General features: G+C 51.3%; 1 protein-coding gene across 1 annotated transcript in view; it reads right to left on the bottom strand.

The window, feature by feature from the left end:
* Positions 1-20,306, bottom strand: part of PRDM16 (PR/SET domain 16) — a 446,538-nt gene that overhangs the window by 17,233 nt on the left and 408,999 nt on the right. The window contains exons 9-11 of the mRNA XM_064281129.1: positions 17,840-19,256; positions 12,295-12,382; positions 517-686 (exon numbers count right to left, since the gene is read on the bottom strand). Coding sequence (XP_064137199.1) covers positions 517-686; positions 12,295-12,382; positions 17,840-19,256 — 1,675 coding nt within the window. The remainder of the gene's footprint in view (positions 1-516; positions 687-12,294; positions 12,383-17,839; positions 19,257-20,306) is intronic.

Genomic DNA, 20,306 nt, shown 5'->3' with positions numbered 1-20,306 from the left:
TGACCAACTTGGACAGGCTCCCACCAGCTGGCGAGGGCGGTGGGGGTGTCTCTCCTCAGTGTGGCGGAAATCCATCAGCAAAGGCTTCGAAGACGGCATGAGTGCCCTCAGAGGGGACCATTAACCGCAGGCCCTCCTGGATTTGAATGCTTGGATCAAGGCTGCCTTACTTGAGCTCCCAGCCAACAGGGCCTGGTGAATCTCAGGGGAAGGCCCACCCATTTTGCATATTTGCCGAGCTAACCTCGAACAGATAACGATGTGTTATTGCCATGTTTCACTTTGGCTGTTAAAACCCAAAAAACCCAGACCCCTTACCGTCAAGTCATTCTAACTCATGATGACCCTATAGGTCAGAGAAGAACTTTGCTGTAGGGTTTCCAAGGTTAGAAAGTGGTGGATTCGAGCTGCTGACCTTTTGGTTAGCAGCTAAGCTCTTAACTATTGTACCACCAGGGCCCCACTCTGGCTGTTAACTACGGGTTTTTCTAGAAAACGTAGCTTCAAGGGCCTCACCTGCATGTGTACCGCTCCTTGCCCTTCCGGAGGATGGGGTCTGAGAGCGTCGGGGGCGGGGATCGGAAGTTGAAGGGGTGATGGGCCAGGGGCTGCAGGGAGCTGCTCGAGTCAGCCTTCAGGGCTGCAAAGCTCTCCAGCTTCTCCGTCATGGTCTCAATGGCTGACATCTGTCCACAGGAGAGAGAGGAGAGGTTGCCATTGCATTTTGAGAGTGTGGAGCACGCCTATGGGCACTGGGGATCCTTTAAGACCATATACAGCGCGGGGATGGGCCAGGACAAGGAGGCCATGCTGGTTCTCAGGCAGTCAGCGTAACCAGTGGTCTCCTGGGGGCTTCCTGGCTGCTGGGCTGGATTCTTTAACTTTCTTATGGCCTGCCCAGCTCTTGTTCTTCCCTAGAACACCCCGAATACAGTCTGGGGTCTAGCTTGTGGGGGCCTGAACTGACCTTCACCAGCCCATCCCAACGCCTGGATTTTGTGGGACCTGAGTGACAGGCCAGCAGTACTCCTGATGACCAAGTCCTTATTCTGACCCAGGCCAGCACTGCCTGGCCATCTTGACCCCTGTGCCGTGGTCAGCACTTATGACTGGCTAGTTTGGGTTAAACGCAGAGTTTTATTTGGATTTTTTAAAAAAAGTCTTGAACCATTAAGATATCCATTGATGGCAATGGGTTTTATCCTGAATCTCAGTTTAAAACATGGATTATGAACTGGAGGTACCAGTGCCCCCTAGTGGCAAAATACTATAATTGCAGGCAAAGTACTACAAGTAATTCAGCTGCCTCTTGCAGACTAAAAAACAAACAAACAAAACCCAGTTGCTGTTGAATTAACTCCGACTCATGGTGACTCCATGTGTGTCAGAGTAGAACCGCACTCCATAGGGTTTTCAATGGCTGGCTTTTCGGAAGTAGATCACCAGGCCTTTCTTCCAAGGTGCCTCTGGGTAGACTCCAACCTCCAAACTTTCAGTTAGCAGCAGAGTGCAATAACCATTTGAACTACCCAGGAAAAAGCTGTCCCAAATTAAATACTCAAAATAATAATGCCAAAAGTCACATGACACAGTTGATATGGCAAAAGAAGCTGTGTAGATGGTAGGTGGCTTCCTTCAGTGTGGGGTGGGAAGGAATTTAACTGGTTCTAAAAAAATAATTTTACAGTGTTAAAAAAGCAAAGATGTCACTTTAAGGACTAAAGTGTGCCTGATCCAAGCCATGGTGTTTTCAGTCACCTCATATGCATGCAAAAGCTGGACAATGAATAAAGAAGACCAAAGAAGAATTGATGCCTTTGCTTTGAAATACCTTCAATAGTAATGGTGTTAAGTCTTCTCTGAAGGTTTGGCAGAACTCTGCAGTGAAGCCGTCCGGGCCAGGACTTTTTTTGTTGGAAGTTTTTTGATTACCGTTTCAATCTCTTTTTTTGTTATGGGTCTATTTAGTTGTTCTACTTCTGAATGTGTTAGTTTAGGTAGGTAGTATTGTTCCAAGAATTTATCCATTTCTTCTAGGTTTTCAAATTTGTTAGAGTACAATTTTACGTAGTAATCTGAAATGATTCTTTTAATTTCATTTCGCTCTGTCGTGATGTGGTCCTTCTCGTTTCTTATTTGGGTTATTTGTTTCCTTTCCTGTTTTTCTTTAGTCAGTCTAGCCAATGGTTTATCAATTTTGTTAATTTTTTCAAAGAACCAGCTTTTGGCTTTGTTAATTCTTTCAATTGTTTTTCTGTTCTCTAATTCATTTAGTTCAGCTCTAATTTTTATTATTTGTTTTCTTCTGGTGCCTGATGGGTTCTTTTGTTGCTCACTTTCTATTTGTTCAAGTTGTTGACACAGTTCTCTGATTTTGGCTCTTTCTTCTTTTTGTATGTGTGCATTTATCGATATAAATTGGCCTCTGAGCACTGCTTTTGCTGTGTCCCAGAGGTTTTGATAGGAAGTATTTTCATTCTCGTTGCTTTCTAAGAATTTCCTTATTCCCTCCTTGATGTCTTCTATAACCCAGTCTTTTTTCAGGAGGGTATTGTTCATTTTCCAAGTATTTGATTTCTTTTCCCTAGTTTTTCTCTTATTGATTTCTAGCTTCATTGCCTTGTGGTCTGAGAAGATGCTTTGTAATATTTCGATGTTTTGGACTCTGCAAAGATTTGTTTTATGACCTAATATGTGGTCTATTCTAGAGAATGTTCCATGTGCACTAGAAAAAAAAGTATATTTTGCAGCAGTTGGGTGGAGAGTTCTGTATGAGTCAATGAGGTCAAGTTGGTTGATTGTTGTAAGTAGGTCTTCCGTGTCTCTATTGAGCTTCTTGCTGGATGTCCTGTCCTTCGCCGAAAGTGGTGTGTTGAAGTCTCCTACTACAAATGTGGAGGTGTCTATCTCCCTTTTCAATTCTATTAAAATTTGATTTATGTATCTTGCAGCCCTGTCATTGGGTGCGTAAATATTTAATATGGTTATGTCTTCCTGATCAATTGTCCCTTTTATCATTATATAGTGTCCTTCTTTATCCTTTGTGGCGGATTTAAGTCTAAAGTCTATTTTGTCAGAAATTAATATTGCTACTCCTCTTCTTTTTTGCTTATTGTTTGCCTGATATATTTTTTTCCATCCTTTGAGTTTTAGTTTGTTTGTGTCTCTAAGTCTAAGGTGTGTCTCTTGTAGGCAGCATATAGATGGATCGTGTTTCTTTATCCAGTCCGTGACTCTCTGTCTCTTTATTGGTGCATTTAGTCCATTTACATTCAGCATAATTATAGATAAATAAGTTTTTAGTGCTGTCATTTTGATGCCTTTTTATGTGTGTTGTTGGCCATTTCATTTTTCCACATGCTTTTTGTGCTGAGACGTTTTTCTTAGTAGCTTGTGAGATCCTCATTTTCATAATGTTTAACTTTGTGTTTGTTGAGTCGTTACGTTTTTCTTGGCTTTTTTCTTGAGTTATGGAATTGATATTCCTTTTTGTGGTTACCTTTTTATTTACCCCTATTTTTCTAAGTAAAAACCTAACTTGTATCCTTCTATATCGCCTTGTATCACTCTCCATCTGGCAGTTCAATGCCTCCTATATTTAGTCCCTCTTTTTTGATTATTGTGATCGTTTATCTATTGATTTCCATGATTTCCTGTTATGTGTATTCTTTTGTTTATTTATTTATTTTTTAGAATTAGTCTTAATTTGTTTGTTTTTGTGCTTTCCCTATTTGAGTTGTGTTGATATCAGGGCGTTCTGTTTTGTGACCTTGTATTGTGCTGGTACCTGATATTATTGGTCATCAGGCCAATCTCCTTTAGCATTTCTTGCAGTCTTGGTTTAGTTTTTGCAAATTCTCAAAACTTGTGTTTATCTGTAAATATCTTAATTTCGCCTTCATATTTCAGAGAGAGTTTTGCTGGATATATGATCCTTGGCTGCCAGTTTTTCTCCTTCAGTGTTCTGTATACGTCGTCCCATTCCCTTCTTGCCTGCATGAGCTGAGTAGTCTGAACTTATTCTTATTGATTCTCCCTTGAAGGAAACCTTTCTTTTCTCCCTGGCTGCTTTTAAAATTTTCTGTTTGTCTTTGGTTTTGGCAAGTTTGATGATAATATGTCTTGGTGTTTTTCTTTTTGGATCAATCTTAAATGGGGTTCGATGAGCATCTTGGATAGATATCCTTTCGTCTTTCATGATGTCAGGGAAGTTTTGTGTCAGGAGTTCTTCAACTATTTTCTCTGTGTTTTCTGTCCCCCCTCCCTGTTCTGGGACTCCAGTCACTCGGAATTGATGCCTTTGGATTATGGTGTTGGTGAAGAATATTGGGTATACCACGGACTGCCAGAAGAACGAACAAAACTGTCTTGGAGGAAGTATGGCCAGAATGCTCCTTAGAAGCAAGGACAGCGAGACTTCGTCTCACATACTTTGAATGTATTAAGGCACCTAACAACAACATGGGGTCACTTCCAGCTCACCTCACTTCTGATCTCTGAATTGTTTTTGTATTGCTAGGTTCCATGGAGTCGGTTCCAGCTCATAGGGACCCTATGCACAACAGAATGAAACGCTGCCTGGTCCTGCGCCATCCTCACAATTATTGTTGTGATTGAGCCCATTGTTGCAGCCACTGTGTCAGTGCATCTCGTTGAGGGTCTTCCTCTTTTTCACTGATCCTCTCCTTTACCAAGCTTGCTGTCCTTCTCCAGGGGACTGATCCCTCTTGATTACATGTCCAAAGTACATGAAGCAAAGTCTCACCATCCTTGCTTCTAAGGAGCATTCTGGTTGTACTTCTCCCAAGACAGATTTGTTCGTTCTTTTGGCAGTCCGTGGTATCTTTAATATTCTTCACCAACACCACAACTCACAGGAGTCAATTCTTCTTTGGTCTTCTTTATTCATTGTCCAGCTTTCGCATACATATGAGGTGATTGAAAACACAATGGGTTAAGTCAGGCTCACCTCAGTCTTCAAGGTGACACCTTCACTTTTTAACACTTTGAAGAGGTCTTTTGCAGCAGATTTTTCCAATGCGATGTCTTCTGATTTCTTGACTGCTGCGTCCATGGGTGTTGATTGTGGATCCAAGTAAAATTAAATCCTTGACAACTTCAATTTTTTCTCCATTTATCATGATGTTGCTTGTTCGTCCAGTTGTGAGGATTTTTGTTTTCTTTATGTTGAGATATAATCCATACTGAAGGCTGTGGTCTTTGATTTTCATCAGGAAGTGCTTCAAGTCCTCTTCACATTCGGCAAACAAATCTGTGTCATCTGCGTATCACAGACTGTTAGTGAGTCTTCCTCCAATCTTCACGCCCCATTCTTCTCCATATAGTCCAGCTTCTAGGATTATTTGCTCAGCATACAGATTGAATAGGTATTGTGAAAGGACACAGCCCTGACACACACCTTTCCTATTCTGTTTGAGCGACTGCCTCTCGATCTGTGTACAGGTTCCTTACGAGCACAGTTAAGTGTTCTGAAATTTCCATTCTTTGAAATGTTATCCATAACTTGTTATGATCCACACAGTCAAATGCCTTTGCATAGTCAATAAAACACAGGTAAACATCTTTCTGGTATTCTCTGCTTTCAGCCAGGATCCATATGACATCGGCAATGATATCCTTGGTTCTATGTCCTCTTCTGAATCCAGCTTGAATTTTGGGTACTTCCCTGTTGATGTACTGCTGCAGCCACTTTTGAATGATCTTCAGCCAAATTTTACTTTCCTGTAGTATTAATGATATTGTTTGATGATTTCCACATTTAGTTGGCTCACCTTTCTTGGGAATAGGCATAAATACGGATCTCTTCCAGTCGGTTGGCCAGGTAGCTCTCTTTCAAATTCCTTGGTATAGATGAGTGAGCACTTCCAGTGCTGCATCCGTTTGTTGAAGCATCTCAACTTGTATTCCATCAATTCTTGGAGCCTTGTTTTTCGCCAATGCCTTCAGTATAGCTTGGACTTCTTCCTTCCTTGCCATCGGTTCCTGGTCATATCCCACCTCCTGAAATGGTTGAACATTGACCAATTCTTTTTGGTATAATGACTCTGTGTATTCCTTCCATCTTCTTTTGATGCTTCTTACATTATTTAGTATTTTCCCTGTAGAATCCTTCACTATTGCAACCTGAGGCTTGAATTTTTTCTTCAGTTCTTTCAGCTTGAGAAATGCCAAGTGTGTTCTTCCCTTTTGGTTTTCTATCACCAGCTCTTTGCACCTGTCATTATAATACTTTGTCTTCTTGAGCTGCCCTTTGAAATCTGTTCAGTTCTTTTACTTCACAATTTCTTCCGTTTGCTTTAGCTACTCAACGTTCAAGAGCAAGTTTCAGAGTGTCTTCTGACATGCATTTTGGCCTTTTTTCTTTTTTCCTGTCTTTTTAATGACCTCTTGCTTTCCTCATGTAGGACGTCCTTGATGTAATTCCACAACTCATCTGGTCTTCGGTCACTAGTGTTCAACGCGTCAAATCTATTCTTGAGATGGTCTCTAAATTCAGGTGGGATATAGTCAAGGTCATACTTTGGCTCTCGTGGACTTTTTCTAATTTTCTTCAGTTTCAGCTTGTGCTTGCATACGAGTAATTGATGATTTGTTCCATAGTCGGCCACTGACCTTGTTCCGATTGATGATTTTGAGCTTTTCCATCATCTCTTTCCACAGATGTAGTCCGTTTGGTTCCTGTGTATTCCATCTGGTGAGGACCATGTGTATAGTTGCTGTTTATGTTGGTGAAAAAAGGTATTTGCAATGATGAAGTCGTTGGTCTTGCAAAATTCTGCCATGTGCTCTCTGGCATCGTTTCTATCACCAGGGCCATATTTTCCAACTACTGATCCTTCTTTTTTGGTTCCAACTTTTGCATTCCAATCACCAGTAATTATCAAGGCATCCTGATTGCACATCCGATCAATTTCAGACTGCAGAAAATTGGTAAAAATCTTCAATTTCTTCATCTTTGGCCTTAGTGGTTGGTGCGTAAATTTGAATAGTCATATTAACTGGTGTTCCTTGTAGGTGTATGGATATTATGATCCTGAAATGTTCTTTTTGATGACGAATGCAACGCCATTCCTCTTTAAGTTGTCATTACCGGCATAGTAGACCACAGGGTTGCCTGATTCAAAATGGCCAATACCAGTCCATTTTGCTCACTAATGCCCAGGATATGGATGTTTATGCATACCATTTCATTTTTTGATGATTTCCAATTTTCCTAGATTCATACTTCGTGCATTCCACGTTCTGATTATTAATGGATGTTTGCAGCTGTTTCTTCTCATTTTGAGTTATGCTACAACAGCAAATGAAGGTCATGAAAGCTTGACTCCATCCACGTCATTAAGGTCGACTCTATTTGAGGAGGCAGCTCTTCCCCTGTCATCTTTTGAGTGCCTTCCAACCTGAGGGGCTCATCTTCCAGCACTATATCAGACAATGTTCTGCTGCTATTCATAAGATTTTTACTGGCTAATACTTTTCAGAAGTAGACTGCTGGGTCCTTCTTCCTAGTCTGTCTTAGTCTGCAAGGTCAGCTGAAATCTGTCCACCATGGGTGACCCAGCTGGCATTTGAACACTGGTGGCATAGCTTCCAGCATCACAGCAACACTCAAGTCCCCACGGTAGGACAAACTGACAGACACAGCTAAATTAAACTCAGGGCACTCAGTCATGGTCCAGTTTTCAGAGAAATTATCCTGAGGGTTGCATTGGTTGCTGGCAGTTAATATGGAAAAATCCTTGTGGTGAATGTTGGGAAGAAAGGGAGATGAGCAGTGTGTGGAAGTGAAGGGCTGCCTTGGACAGCAGGGTTCAGCTAAGGGAACCTTCAGACCCCGCAAAGAGGAGACATCTCCCCTGAGAAGGAATGGGAGCACTGCAAGCCCCTGACCTTTCCACATGCCAATCAGTGCTGGGGCAATGGCACCCGCCGTGGACAAAAGGCCCCAGAACTTCTTCCGCTAGCTCCTCCAACTGCTCAGAAGCTGAGAGCCACTGCCGGGGGGGAGGGGGCACCTTTGAGACTGCCTGAAAGGGACGAAGGCTGGCCCGGGTGTCTGTACTCTAGGATCCAGAGTCTGCACCCCCCTCCCCAACTCCCTGGAGATGCCAAGGGAGGCATGGGATTGGTCATTCCCACCTCAGGGGGCAGAGCTTTAATCAGAATCCCAGAGGGGACTCCCTTTGAGCACTCAGGCCAAGCTGAACCCTGCCCCACTGAGGTAGCACAGGTTGGTGACAGCAGAAGAGGGTGGAACTGGAGGAGCTGGGCAGATTTCACAGCCCTGCTCTACAGAGCACCCTCTTGCCTTGTAAAACAGAAGCTGCACCCCTAAAGGGAGGCCACCGTGGGTGTGCCTGCTGTGTGCCGTGTCCTGCGGGGCCGGGGGTGGGGTGGGGGCTGAAAGGGAAGAGCGTTCATAATTGGGGGTGGGTGTCTCAGCGAGTCCTGGTCACTTTGCCCTCATCAGTGTACCTGGCCTAACCTTGGTGGGGCCTCTTCCCCAGGCATCCAGTCAGAGGCACTGATGAGGTGAGGAGGTACTGGCAGGAGAGGGTGTTGGGAAGAGGGTTTTTTTTTTTTTTTTTTACCAATTCTAGCAGAGGCCACGGCTGCTCCAATGAGGCGACATCTTGCTATTTAGGGAACTCTTGATTGATTACAATGAAATAACCCAGAGGTTTATTACAGCCCAAAGGTGGAGCCAGCCCAGAGCCCATCAACAGATGAAGGGGAAATATCCATACAATGGACTATTTCTCACTCGTGGAGTAATGAAGTCCTGACACACACTATGGCATGGATGCACCTGGAGAACACGACGCTGAGTGACCTTGCTTATATAAAATATACGGAGTAGTTTAATCCGTGAGACAAAAGAAGATTGGTGATTACCCTGGGATGGGAGGAGAGAGAATGGGGAGTTACAAAAGCTGTACACCAAAAACGGGTAGACTTTATCACATGTAAATGATACCTCCTTAAATCCATTGAAAGGAAGGAAGGAAGGAAGACAGAGCGGGTTCACAAGTGGGAAGTGTCTTTGGTTGTAACCAACAAAGCCTCCTCCAACCCCCAGGCTGCATCCAGGGCCTTGGGCTCCACATTACCAGCCTGGAGAGGCGGGCCCCCCTTTCACTGAAGCACTGGATGCTCCCCACGAAGGCTGCCACCTCTCTATCCTTGCTGGTGAACAGGTGGACACTGACTGGTGCCCACAGCTGCTGTCCAGCCCCTCACGGGCCCCTCCATGGCCTGGCTTACAGGTCTCTGGGGTGGCTCCAAGGCCTGGGGCGTAGAGAGCCCCCTGCCTGAGAAATCCCAGCCTTGGAACACTTTGGCACTCTCCACCCAACCCTGAGGCTCCCCAGGACCACCAGGTGGGATGGGCCAAACCAGGCCAGGAGCCCCCACCCCACACCATGAAGGTTGCACAGCTGAGCAGAGGGGTCTGGGCCTTGTCCCGCCTGGCCACTTAGAGTCTGCACAGGCTCAGCCTTTGCGGATGCTGTTAGCTATCAGCACTGGCTGGACCGGGACCATCGAGTGTGGACATGGCCCTCCTGGCCCTCCTCCTGGCTCTGCGCCTCGGGGCGGGCAGGGGGTGGCAGGAGGGACAATGGGCGGTTGGCCCACCAGGGACTGGGTCTTGCCGGCTGATGTCCCCGCCATTCTCACTCTCACAAATGCAGGATGTGCAGGCTAGCTTGTCGGCTTCTCCAGCCCGTCCGAGGAAAATCGGGGGAAGTTATTAAACGAAACCGAGGCCCAGCGAAACAATGGCTGGCGCTAAGTTTAGCTGTGAACCAAGCAGGGTGTGGGGTTCACAGAGGCCGGTGTTTGTCCGTGGTAGGGACACCGGGAAGGAGAACAATATCCTTGTCTGGAGTCACACTAAGGCCCTGGAGCCCCCGGGTGGGATGGGGGTGGGGGGCAGTGGCCAGTGACTCCTGGGAGGGGGCAGGGACTCAGGCAATGAGGACAGGTGGGTACAGGGAGATGGGGCATGGGGAGACTCTGGGCGATGCCCTGCCCTGAAGACGCCCTAGGATGTCCTCTTTCCCAGACTCCCACTTCACCCTCAGCCATGGGGGAGGGGTGCTAGCCTCCGGCTGACCACCTCCCTGGGGACCCTCTTTCCATGGAGGGTCAGTCCCTCCCCCTTCTCTTCTGCTTCCTGCCTCCTCATCACCCTGCCCCCCTCTACCACTCAGCCCCTCCCCCCTTCTGTTCTTTTCGACTGAGCCCACCCAAGTCTCCCTCACACCAGAAAAGGCCCCTGCGCCCCCAGGCCCTCCTGGGCTGCTGTCCCAGTCTCTTCTCCCTTTATTTCAAATTCCTCCCATTCACTCCACCTGAGCTTCTGTCCCTCTGACCCACACAGATTCCTCCCTCCCTCTCTTCCTTTCTCGTTTCTTTCCCTTTTTCCTCCTTTCTTTTTCTCATTCTTTCCTTTGCCCAGCAGATGTCGTTGAGTTGACTCTGACTCATGGCGACCCACGTGCGTCAGAGTAGAACTGTGCTCCATAGAGTTTTCAGTGGCTGATTATTTCAAAGTAGATTGCCAGGCCTTTCTTCTGAGGTGCCTGTTGGGTGGACTCAAACCTCCAACCTTTCAGTTAGCAGCGGCGTACGCTCACTGTTTACACCACCCTGGGTCTCCAATGCCTCTGGCTCTATGCCAACCCCCCCTCCGTCCCTGCCCCTGAGAAGCCGCATTCGGGGTTGTCTCCTCTCTCCCGACCTCCCCGCCCAGTCTCCTCAGGTCTCCGTGGTGAAACACTCCCTCCTCTGACTACCAACCCCCAGCTCTGTCTTGGTGTTTCTCACTCACTGCTCCTTGGCCTCTTTCGAAGATCCACCTCCCATTGTCTCCCAGAACACTGGGGTTCCCTGGGGTCTGGCTGGTCCCTCATCTCGGCCTTCCCTGACCCCCTCCACGTGGTGCTGATACACTGGATTTCCAGTACGACTGGCACATCTAACAGTGCAGTGATGGCCCCAAATGAACAGTGCCTGGACCCCAAAAAGTCTCTCTGTGTGAACTGAACCCAGCCTGCACCCCTCCACACTCGTGTGTAACACAGCCCCTCTCCACCAGGTGCAGGGGTCCACCCAGAGGCAAGGGGTTGCCTTCCAGAGTCCCAGAGGTTGAGGGGGAGCCTCTGGGACCCTGGAAGGCAACCCCTTGCCTCTGGGTGGACCCTTTAGCTGGTGTGGCCCCAAATCCACCTGAAGGACCTGCCAGCCCAGGGTGCCCGGGCCTCTGGGCAGAGGGAGTGGGCTGGGCCACCCGGCCTGGCTGCCAGCCACCTGTGGCTTCTTATGCTTATATTAAATGAATTAAAGTGAGATGAAACTAGGGATGCAGCTCCTCCATCCCCAGGCCCATTTCTAGGGGCTCCCAGCTACGGTGCAGATGGACAGCCTCTCACACTGGACACTGGGCAGAGAACTTCCTCCACCCCAGAACCTTCCATGGGGCAGTGCTGGTCTAGAGCACCGGGCCACAGTGGGTGAGTTCCTGGAGGCTGGGGTTCTTCCTCACGGCCTCCAGAGAGACCCCTGGACTCCCATTAGCCCTCGTTCCTACCTGTCCCAAGTTCTCCCTGTCCACCAGTCAGCTCCACCCTCCAGTGGCCCTGGAGTCGGCCAGTAGAGACTCTTCCTCTGCACTTGGCCTGGAGTGCTCAGGGCCACCCTGTCCTAGTCTGTCTCTGGGCGTGGCCTGGCCTCGGCAGAGACTTGGGGCCCCTGGCCCCCGCCGCAGAGCTCCCTGCCCTGTGTTGGGCAGCCTGGGCTGGGCCTGGGGCTGTGAGGACCTCAAGGGCCACTGTTGTGGACTGAATTGTGTCTCTTAAAATATGTGTTGGAATCCTAACTCCTGTCTGTATCTGTGGGTGCGATCCCATGTGGAAATAGGGTTTTCTTTGTTATGCTGAGGCCATGTCAGTGTAGGGTGGGTCCTAAACCTAATCGCTGCTGAGATATAAGGGGCAGCACAGACACAGGGGGCAGACAGATGCTATCAGAAGATGCTGGAGGCAGATACATCTAGATGCCCAGAGACACCAAGGATTGCCAGCTACCAGAGGCTGAAATAGATAAGAAAAGACCTCTCCTAGAGCCACATGCTGAATTCAGACTTCCAGCCTCCTGAACTGTGTGAAAATAATTTTATGTTCTCTAAAACCACCCACTTGTGTTTCTGTTATATAAGAGTACTAGAAGACAGAGCTACCCGCTTCCCCTTCCTGGTCCTCCGTGAGTTACCTGGGGATGAAATAGCAGTGGGGACGGCCGCAGGTACTTCTCCTTGAGGACGCCCACGGGGTCGGTCACCTTCCGCTTTTCTACCCTGCTGGACAACAATACAGAGGGTTACGTACCCTACGGAACTGCTCCAGCACTGAGCAGGGAGAGCCCGCTGGTTGCCCTCCAGTCTGTGTCCCGGTGCAGGCAATTCGGCGTGGGGCTCTCGCTGCGACTGTCCTGCCTTCTGTGGCTCCTGCTCCTACCAGATGTCCCTGCTGGGCACGCGAACATCCATGGTCTGGCCCTACCACTTACCCAGGAGTGTCGTTCAAGCTGCACCCTCCTCTCCTGCCTCCAGACACACTCTTGCTCATTGCTACCCCTCATGTCACCTTGCTGGTCACTACACCCAACTCTAGCCCCCCTTCAAGTCCTACCCACATCTCCCTGGAGCACCCCAGCTGCTGGCATCTGTGCTACGTAATGACTCGTGATGCTGGCAGTTCTAGCATCTTCTCCAAAGGCTCCAGGTGCATCGGCCTCAATGCTGAGGAGTCCATCAGCCCTGTGTGGGCAGGGGCCTTGCCTCCTCCCCGCTGGGTCCCCTGAGGTTGGCCACAGCAGAGGGTGGAGTAGCAGGAGGCTTCACAGGAGAAAGCCACCCAGATTCCCTTTGCCTGAAGTCCTGGGCACGGGCCCCTGACTGCGTGTATTGGTAGATGCAAGTGACCCAGAAGTTTCTGTCTTCAAGAAGTCACTGAGGACCCCCAGAGTCACCAGGTGACATTCTCCCTAAAAACCCGCCATGACTACTAGAGACCAGGATTCTAGACTCTTCCCACAGTGTCAATGACAACCCTGGTAATCACAAACCAAACCGCAGCAGTAGACAGAGGTGGTGGCTGGGTACAGCCACTGATTCCCTCATGGAGCCAGAGATTCTGCCAACGGCCGCTCTCTGCCGTCTGCCGGGTCTCTTCCGTCTCCAGCCTGGGGCTAAGATTCACAAAGTGCCACTTATCAGTCTCTTTGGAAAGGCTGGTGGTGCCAATCCACCCAGCGGTGCCGCAGAAGAAAGGTCTATCCATCCTCTTCTTTAAAATTACAGCCACTGAACACCCTATGGAGAACAGTTCTGCCCTGACACACCTGGTGTTGCCAGGAGTCGGAGTTTTTCCTAGTAAAGCTGAGGGTCGAGTCACACCTGCGAACTCTCGGTGCCAGACACGCCCCTTTCTCTGGATGTGTCCAGGTCTGGTGGATTCTGTTTTGTTCACTCCAGGCCCTCGCTCCGCTATGAAGCTCCGCTCTTTGCTTTTCTGCCCTCAGCAATCAGAGCGGTAAGTTGGGGGGTGGCAGGGGCATTGGCAGGAGCAGCAAGGTCGAATGAGAGCCAGGAGAGAGGAGGAGCCACCGAGGCCCAACACAGCCAACCCAGGTGCCAGTGGGGCGGTAACCTTGTACAGGGGGCTGGGGAAGAAGGGAGAGGATCATGTGCCGAGTTTTCGGAAGATTGTCTTCCTGAAGGAGCAAAATCACCAACAAAACTCTGGTTCTTGAAGAGGTTGGTCTCAGCTACGTGGGAAATTCGCTGGCGAGGCCTCTAGCTTAGAAGAGCATGAAGGGACAGCTCAGGGCTGGGTGGGGTGCAGTCAGCCTTTGAGCAACTTGTCCAGGGAAGGGGACGCAGGGGCCCTGAGTGGTGGTGGGAGGAGGAGGCTTGGCTCAGGGTGGAAAGATGTACCGGGCTCTCTGGTTTCCAGTCCTGGGGTATCTTAGGGGCCACGGAGGGGGTGCGTGTTCAAGTCCACAGATGCCAGATGCCTGCTCCAAGGGGAATGCCAGACCCCGGTCCTAAGGAGCACAGATGTGGCTGGGTGGCTGGGCCGGTGATGACATGGGAGGGAAGGTACGCAGGCAGCGAGGTGTACCCAATTGAGGTGTGTCTCCCTGTCCTTTCCTGAACTCCATGCTCTTGCGGCATCCCTGCCAGCATGGCTCCCCAGCAGCCACAGTGAGCAGGACCCGCCAGCCTGCAGTGGACAGGGCAGGTTTTGTCAAGACCCTAAGGCTCAGTGTTTGTGACCACCACGTGAGCCCCCATCCTGGAAGGGACAGCAGTTGTGTGATGGGAGGGGGCGAGGGGGGCTCAGGCATTGGGCAGCCAGACTGGTTGAAGCTTAGGGGTCCTGTGACCTGGGGGTAGGGGCTCTCAGTCTTTGTTTAGGGTCACCCTGGGGGGAGAGGTCTGTGAAACTGGCTGGGGGTCACCCTCAGGATGCAGGCCCAGAGGGGGCGTGATGTTGGGGGGGATTGCCGCCTCCCTGAAAGCCCAGCATTTTCAGTAATTATAACCTCCCTGCCTTCATGGACCTGGAGAGAAACACTCACAGCAGGACATGCAGTTGCTTGTCTTGATGGGGCCTGGGAGAGGGAAGGAGGCTGTTTGGAGTGGACCCACCTTGGGCCATCTGCTCTTGGTCTCTGAGAGTCAGCTCTTCCTTGGAGTTGGCCTGCAGCAAAGGCAGAGTCCAGTGCGCCTCTGGCATTGGCAGGGTGGATCCCGAGGAAAAAGCCAGGAGTGCCAGGTCTCAGCAGGTTCTCCACAGGGCCGAGAGAGGTCCTGGGGCTGGGTCCCAGCTCTGACCTCTGACCCCCTGCAGCTTTCAGGGCACCATGGCCAAGGCCCTGAACAGGCCTGGAGAAGAATCTTCCCAAAGAGGGAAGTAGAGCAAAGGGCCAAAGTGTGGGCCAGAGAGGGCTGGACAGGGGAGGAGGGCCTGGGGGCCTGGGGGCGGCCAGAGGGACAGAGTGGAAGAAAGCTAAAGTAGAAGATCTTGCATGCCTGTGGGCTCTGACTGTGAGGCCTGATTGGAAGGTTCTGTTCTTTGAGTCCTTCTTCACCCCCTTCCGGTCCTCCTCGGAACCCAGGCTGCACATTGCATTGGGGGCGTGGCTGGGCACTTTCTCCTCACACCGCAGCTGTCTCCTGGCTTTGCTGGAGCTTCCAGAGACTGTTTTTGTTGGCAAGTGCTCCCCTGAGCCTCTGGTGGCTACACTGGCCCCAGAACGCCAGCTGGAGGTAGGCTCAGTCAGTGCACAGTTGGCCCCTCTGACGCCATCTTGGTCACTTTCTCAAGCATGTCACAGATGGTGTGTTTGCAAAGACACACCTGGGGGGCATTTTCCGTGTTACCCAGGATGACAGTGCTAGGGCCCCTGCGGGAAATACAGCCTCGCAGCAGACAAAGGCATGGCTTAAAATCAGAAAAGGTGTATGGCAGGATTGTATTGTTTTATCTTTCTTATTCAATCTATATGCTGAACAAATAATCTGAGACGCTGGACTATGTGAAGAAGAAAGGGGCATCAGGATTGGAGGAAGACTCATTAACAACCTGCATTATGCAGATGACACAACCTTGCTTGCTGAAAGTGAAGAGGACTTGAAGCACTTACTAATGAAGATCAAAGACCACAGCCTTCAGTGTGGATTACACCTCAACATAAAGAAAACAAAGATCCTCCCAACTGGACCAATGAGCAACATCACGATAAACAGAGAAAGGGCTGAAGTTGTCAAGGATTTCATTTTACTTGGATCCACAATCAACAGCCATGGAAGCAGCAGTCAGGAAATCAAACAACATATTGCATTGGGCAAATCTGCTGCAAAAGACCTCTTTCAAGTGTTAAAAAGCAAAGATGTCACTTTGAGGACTAAGGTGCACCTGGCCCAAGCCATGGTGTTTTCAATTGCCTCATATGCATGCAAAAGCTGGACAATGAAAAAAGAAGAATGAAGAACTGATCCGTCTGAACTGTGGTGTTGGGGAAGAATATTGAATATGCCATATATTGCCAGAAGAACAAACAAATCTACCCTGAAGGAAGTACAGCCAGAATAACTTCTTAGAAGAATGGTGAGACTTTGTCTTGCTTACTTTGGGCATGCTGTCACGAAAGACCAAGTGCTTGAAAAGGACATCGTGTTTGGTAAAGTGGAGGGTCAGCGAAAACAAGGGAGACCCTCCAGGAGGTGGACTGACACAGTGGCTGCAACAATGGACTTGAGCACACCACCGATGGTGAAGATGGCACAGGACTGGGCAATGTTTTGTTCTGCTGTACATAAGGTGGCCATGAGTCGGAGCTGATTCGGTGGCAGCTAATAACAAACCCACTTGTGTGAGCCAGTGGGCGGGACATGGTGTGTTTGTGGTCGCGAAGTGGTGGCTCCTGGGCCTCGCTGTGGCTGGAGCTCCTGGCCTGCTGGGCTCTAGCGTCATCTCTGCCACCTTGTCCTCGACAACAGCTTCGAGCCTGGACACAGCAGGGGGAGCCTCCTCCCCGGGTCTCCTCTTGGGGCTCTGGGTCCCCTGCTGTGCTAGACCCACCTGGAACAGCTGCCCCCCCACACTTCAGTGCATGCCTGTACACTTGTGCACATGTGTGCTCTTGTCACAGAGATCTGGCCCAGATCACGTGCACCTTGCAGTCATGTTGCACTATCTGCACCACCTCACCTCTGGGGGTGCACTGTGCTCCCTGAGCCCTGCACTAGCACAGTCTCAGAGCTCCACCTGCTCTGACGTGCCCTCACACTGCCAGGCAGGCAGCGTGGAGACACGGTCTTTGGGGGCAGATCCCCTCCCACCAGACCCACCTGCTCTCCGACCCACCTGGATTCCATGGAGGTTCAAAGCCTACGCAGATGAGAAAACCAAAAACCAAACCCAGCGCCGTCGAGTCCATTCTGACTCATAGCGACCCTATAGGACAGAGTAGAACAGCCCCACAGAGTTTCCAAGGAGCACCTGGCGGATTTGAACTGCTGACCCTTTGGTTAGCAGTGGTAGCACTTAACCACTACGCCACCAGGGACAAGGGAGGGGATTAAATAAGCTCCACAGGGAAGGTATCAAGGTGGCAGACACCAACCCTCCCAAGCCCCACACCGCCCTCTTTCCTTCCTCCTTCTCTCCTCCTTTGCCCCCCAGGCAGTAGGCTGGCTCCTTCCTGATTTCCTGGGGGCCATGAGAAAGCCCCACAGTGGCTCCAGGGCTGGGGATACAGAAGCAACCTAAAGGAAGTGGGGACGTTGGGAGGCAAAGAAGGTGCTTTGAGAACAGAGCAGGGTGTGACTGTATGGTGGAGAGCGGATTGGAGGAAAACATCAGGAGGGTGCGGAGGGCCTGGGGCAGGGCTGGGAGTGGCCCCAGGCATGGCAGCTGACGTCCAAGATACAGCCCAAAGGGGTCCCATGTGTCCAGAGACACAACCCTGGCCAGGTTCCGGCCCCACCTAGTCCAGGAAAGGGTCAAGTCAGGTGTCCCCTCCTGAGAAGTGAGAACCCCGCAAGAGCTGGGGCCTCCCTGAGGCTGAAGCAGTGGAGGGAGAACCTTACAGGACAATGAGCGGGCATCCCAGTGGGTGGGCACATGGCCCTGTGGTTTCTGCTGGGGTGGCAGGTACAGAGATGCCTGGGAGTGGTGGGGCAGGGTGGTCCCAGGGCAGCAGTGGGGGCAGGCCCCAGGAGCGGTGGGGGCGGGCGTGTTGGTACCTGTAGATGGGGTCCATGAAGAAGGGCGAGGGCTTGGCGTAGTGCAGGGAAGGCTGCTGGGGCAGCTGTGCGGGGGACGCCTTGGGCAGCCCCTCAACCGCGCCCAGCTTGCGCTCGCCGTAGACGTGGTTTTTGCGGGGCTCTCGGGCCCCTCCATTCTGGCTGGCCCGGGCCCGGCTGCCAATGCTCAGGTCCAGGGGCTGCTCCTCACCCGACACAGGGGCAGTGGGGAGCTTGGGCGCCGGCAACATGGGCTTCGCCTCTTTGGGTTTGGTGGTGAGGTCGAAGGGGCACTCGGCACTGGGGCCTCCCGTCTTCAGGGTGTCCCGGGGTGATTTGGGCTCGGCCTTGACCAGCAGGTTGTGGGTGAGGGTGCGGTCCGTGAAGGGGTACAGGGAGTGGGGGAAGTTGGGCAGGAACTGGAAGGGGAACACGGAGTGGTAGGGCAGTGAGCCCAGCTTCTTCTCCTGCATGCCCATGAAGCCAGGCCCAAAGTACTTCTCGGCAATGGAGGCGATGGCCTTGATGGAGTCGCCTGCAGCCCCCGATGCGCTCAGCAGCTGCTCTTCAGGCGGTGGGAAGAAGGAGTGCTGGGAGTAGAAGACTGGCACCTCACCCACGCTGTTGGGGACCCCCGGGGGTGCAGGACCACCCCCAAACTCAGGCTTGCCCTCGGCCGCCTTGCTCTTGTCTTTGGCCCTGTCGCGGTCGCTGTCCACGTCGCTGTCCAGGTCTGAGCCTGTCCCCGTGGTGGTGTCCAGGTCAGTCCCCGTGGTGGTGTTGATGTCCTCAAAGTCGCTGCCGTCCGACACATCACTGTGCCTCGTCTTGAGCTTTTCCACATATGCATCCTCTAGGCCACCCTCAAACTTCTCCTGTACCCCTGGAGCCGAGGTGGCGCCCGGGCCACTGTTGCTGACTGCGGAGACCAGGGGCAGCGCAGGGTTCCCCAGGGGGCTAGGAAGCTTGGCATCGTGGGTGTGGTTGAGGGGACTCTTGAGCAGGGGTGTGGGAGGTAGCAAAGGTGGCCGGGGGTACAGGGACGGAGGGAAGATGCCTGGGAAGCCTGGCGTGAGAGCAGGAAAGGCCGGGGCTGCTGCGGAGAAGGGCAGCCCACCAGGGTGCGGGCGGGAGGGGAAGTACTCGCCGAAGCCCAGGCCGGTATGGTTGAGGTTGGGAGCGGGCTTCGCCTTGTCCATCATGGGGCTGGGGGTCAAGGGCAGGCCGGGCGCGAAGATGCTGCCGGGTGCGTAATGGTTCTTGCCCTCGCAGAAGCGCCGGTGCTTGTTGAGGGAGGAGGTAGTGCTGAACATCTGCCCGCAGTCCTTGCACTTGATCTGCGTGCGGCAGTCGGCGTGCATGCGCTTGTGCCGGCACAGGTTGGAGAACTGCGTGTAGGACTTGTGGCAGACCTCACCTAAAACATCAGCAGGAAGTAATGACAAAGACAATATGAAATTACCAGGAAACCCAAGGCACAGAGGAGGTTGGGATGGGGGCTCCTGATCCCTGTTGATTCAGAGGCAGACTGTGCAAGAGTATGTGTGTGCATGCACGTGGGTATTGCATGAGTGTGTATGCACGTATGCGCATGCGTGTGTGAGCCGGCCCGTGTGTGCACATGCATGCATATGTGTGTGTGTGCACTGTGTGTGCATGTGAGTATGTGCATGCACATGGATGTATGTGTGCAGTGAGTGTGTGTATGTGTGTGAAATATGTGTATGCACACGTGTATGTGTGTGCATATATGTGTGGGTACACAAATGTGCATGTATGCATGTGTACATGCAGTGCACGTGTGCATGCATGCATGTATGTGTGTGTGTGCACCCCTCCCTGGCGACTAACACAGCTAGCTCTGCAGTCACTCTCAGGCTGCAGGGTGGGTGTGAGACAAGGCTCAGGTGGGTCCCAGCAGGGACTGGCACGGACCCCTGTGCCTTTCCCTCCGGTTCCCTGGGATGGCTCAGAGAGAAGGCTGAATGCTGCTATGCCTTGGCCCTTTCCATTGGAAAATGGGGACAGTAGTGCTGTGTGTGCCCTCCTCCCCCAAGATGTTTCTAAAATGGGTGCAAGGTCTTCTGAACTCATCTGGAATGGAGAATCCCTCCCTGGGGTGAGCAGAGCCAGGGCAAGGCGGCTGCAGGCTCTGCAGCCTTGTCTGTTCCACCTGAGGCCCTTTTGCTTCAGAATCCCACCACGTCGTCCACTCCACTTCAGTCACGGCTACTCCAGAGAGGAGGGAGCAAGCCATCACCAACCATTCTAAGTCTGTTGCTTTTAGAAGTTGGAGACGTCCCCCCTTCACCCCCCCTTTCTGTTCCAGGCCCTGTGAGCTACATCCTGGGTGAGGGCAGCCTCAGGAATGGTACTGGAGACAGGCCCCAACCATTTAGGAGGCCCCAAGTTTGGGCTTTGGTGAGTACAGTGGTTCCTGGCCAGTACTTGGGGGCTGAAGATGGGG

This window comes from Loxodonta africana, chromosome 3, assembly GCF_030014295.1.
Source record: "Loxodonta africana isolate mLoxAfr1 chromosome 3, mLoxAfr1.hap2, whole genome shotgun sequence".
Lineage (NCBI taxonomy): Eukaryota > Metazoa > Chordata > Mammalia > Proboscidea > Elephantidae > Loxodonta > Loxodonta africana.
Note: the sequence above shows the minus strand (reverse complement) of the source record. Positions and strands in the feature narration are given on the sequence as shown.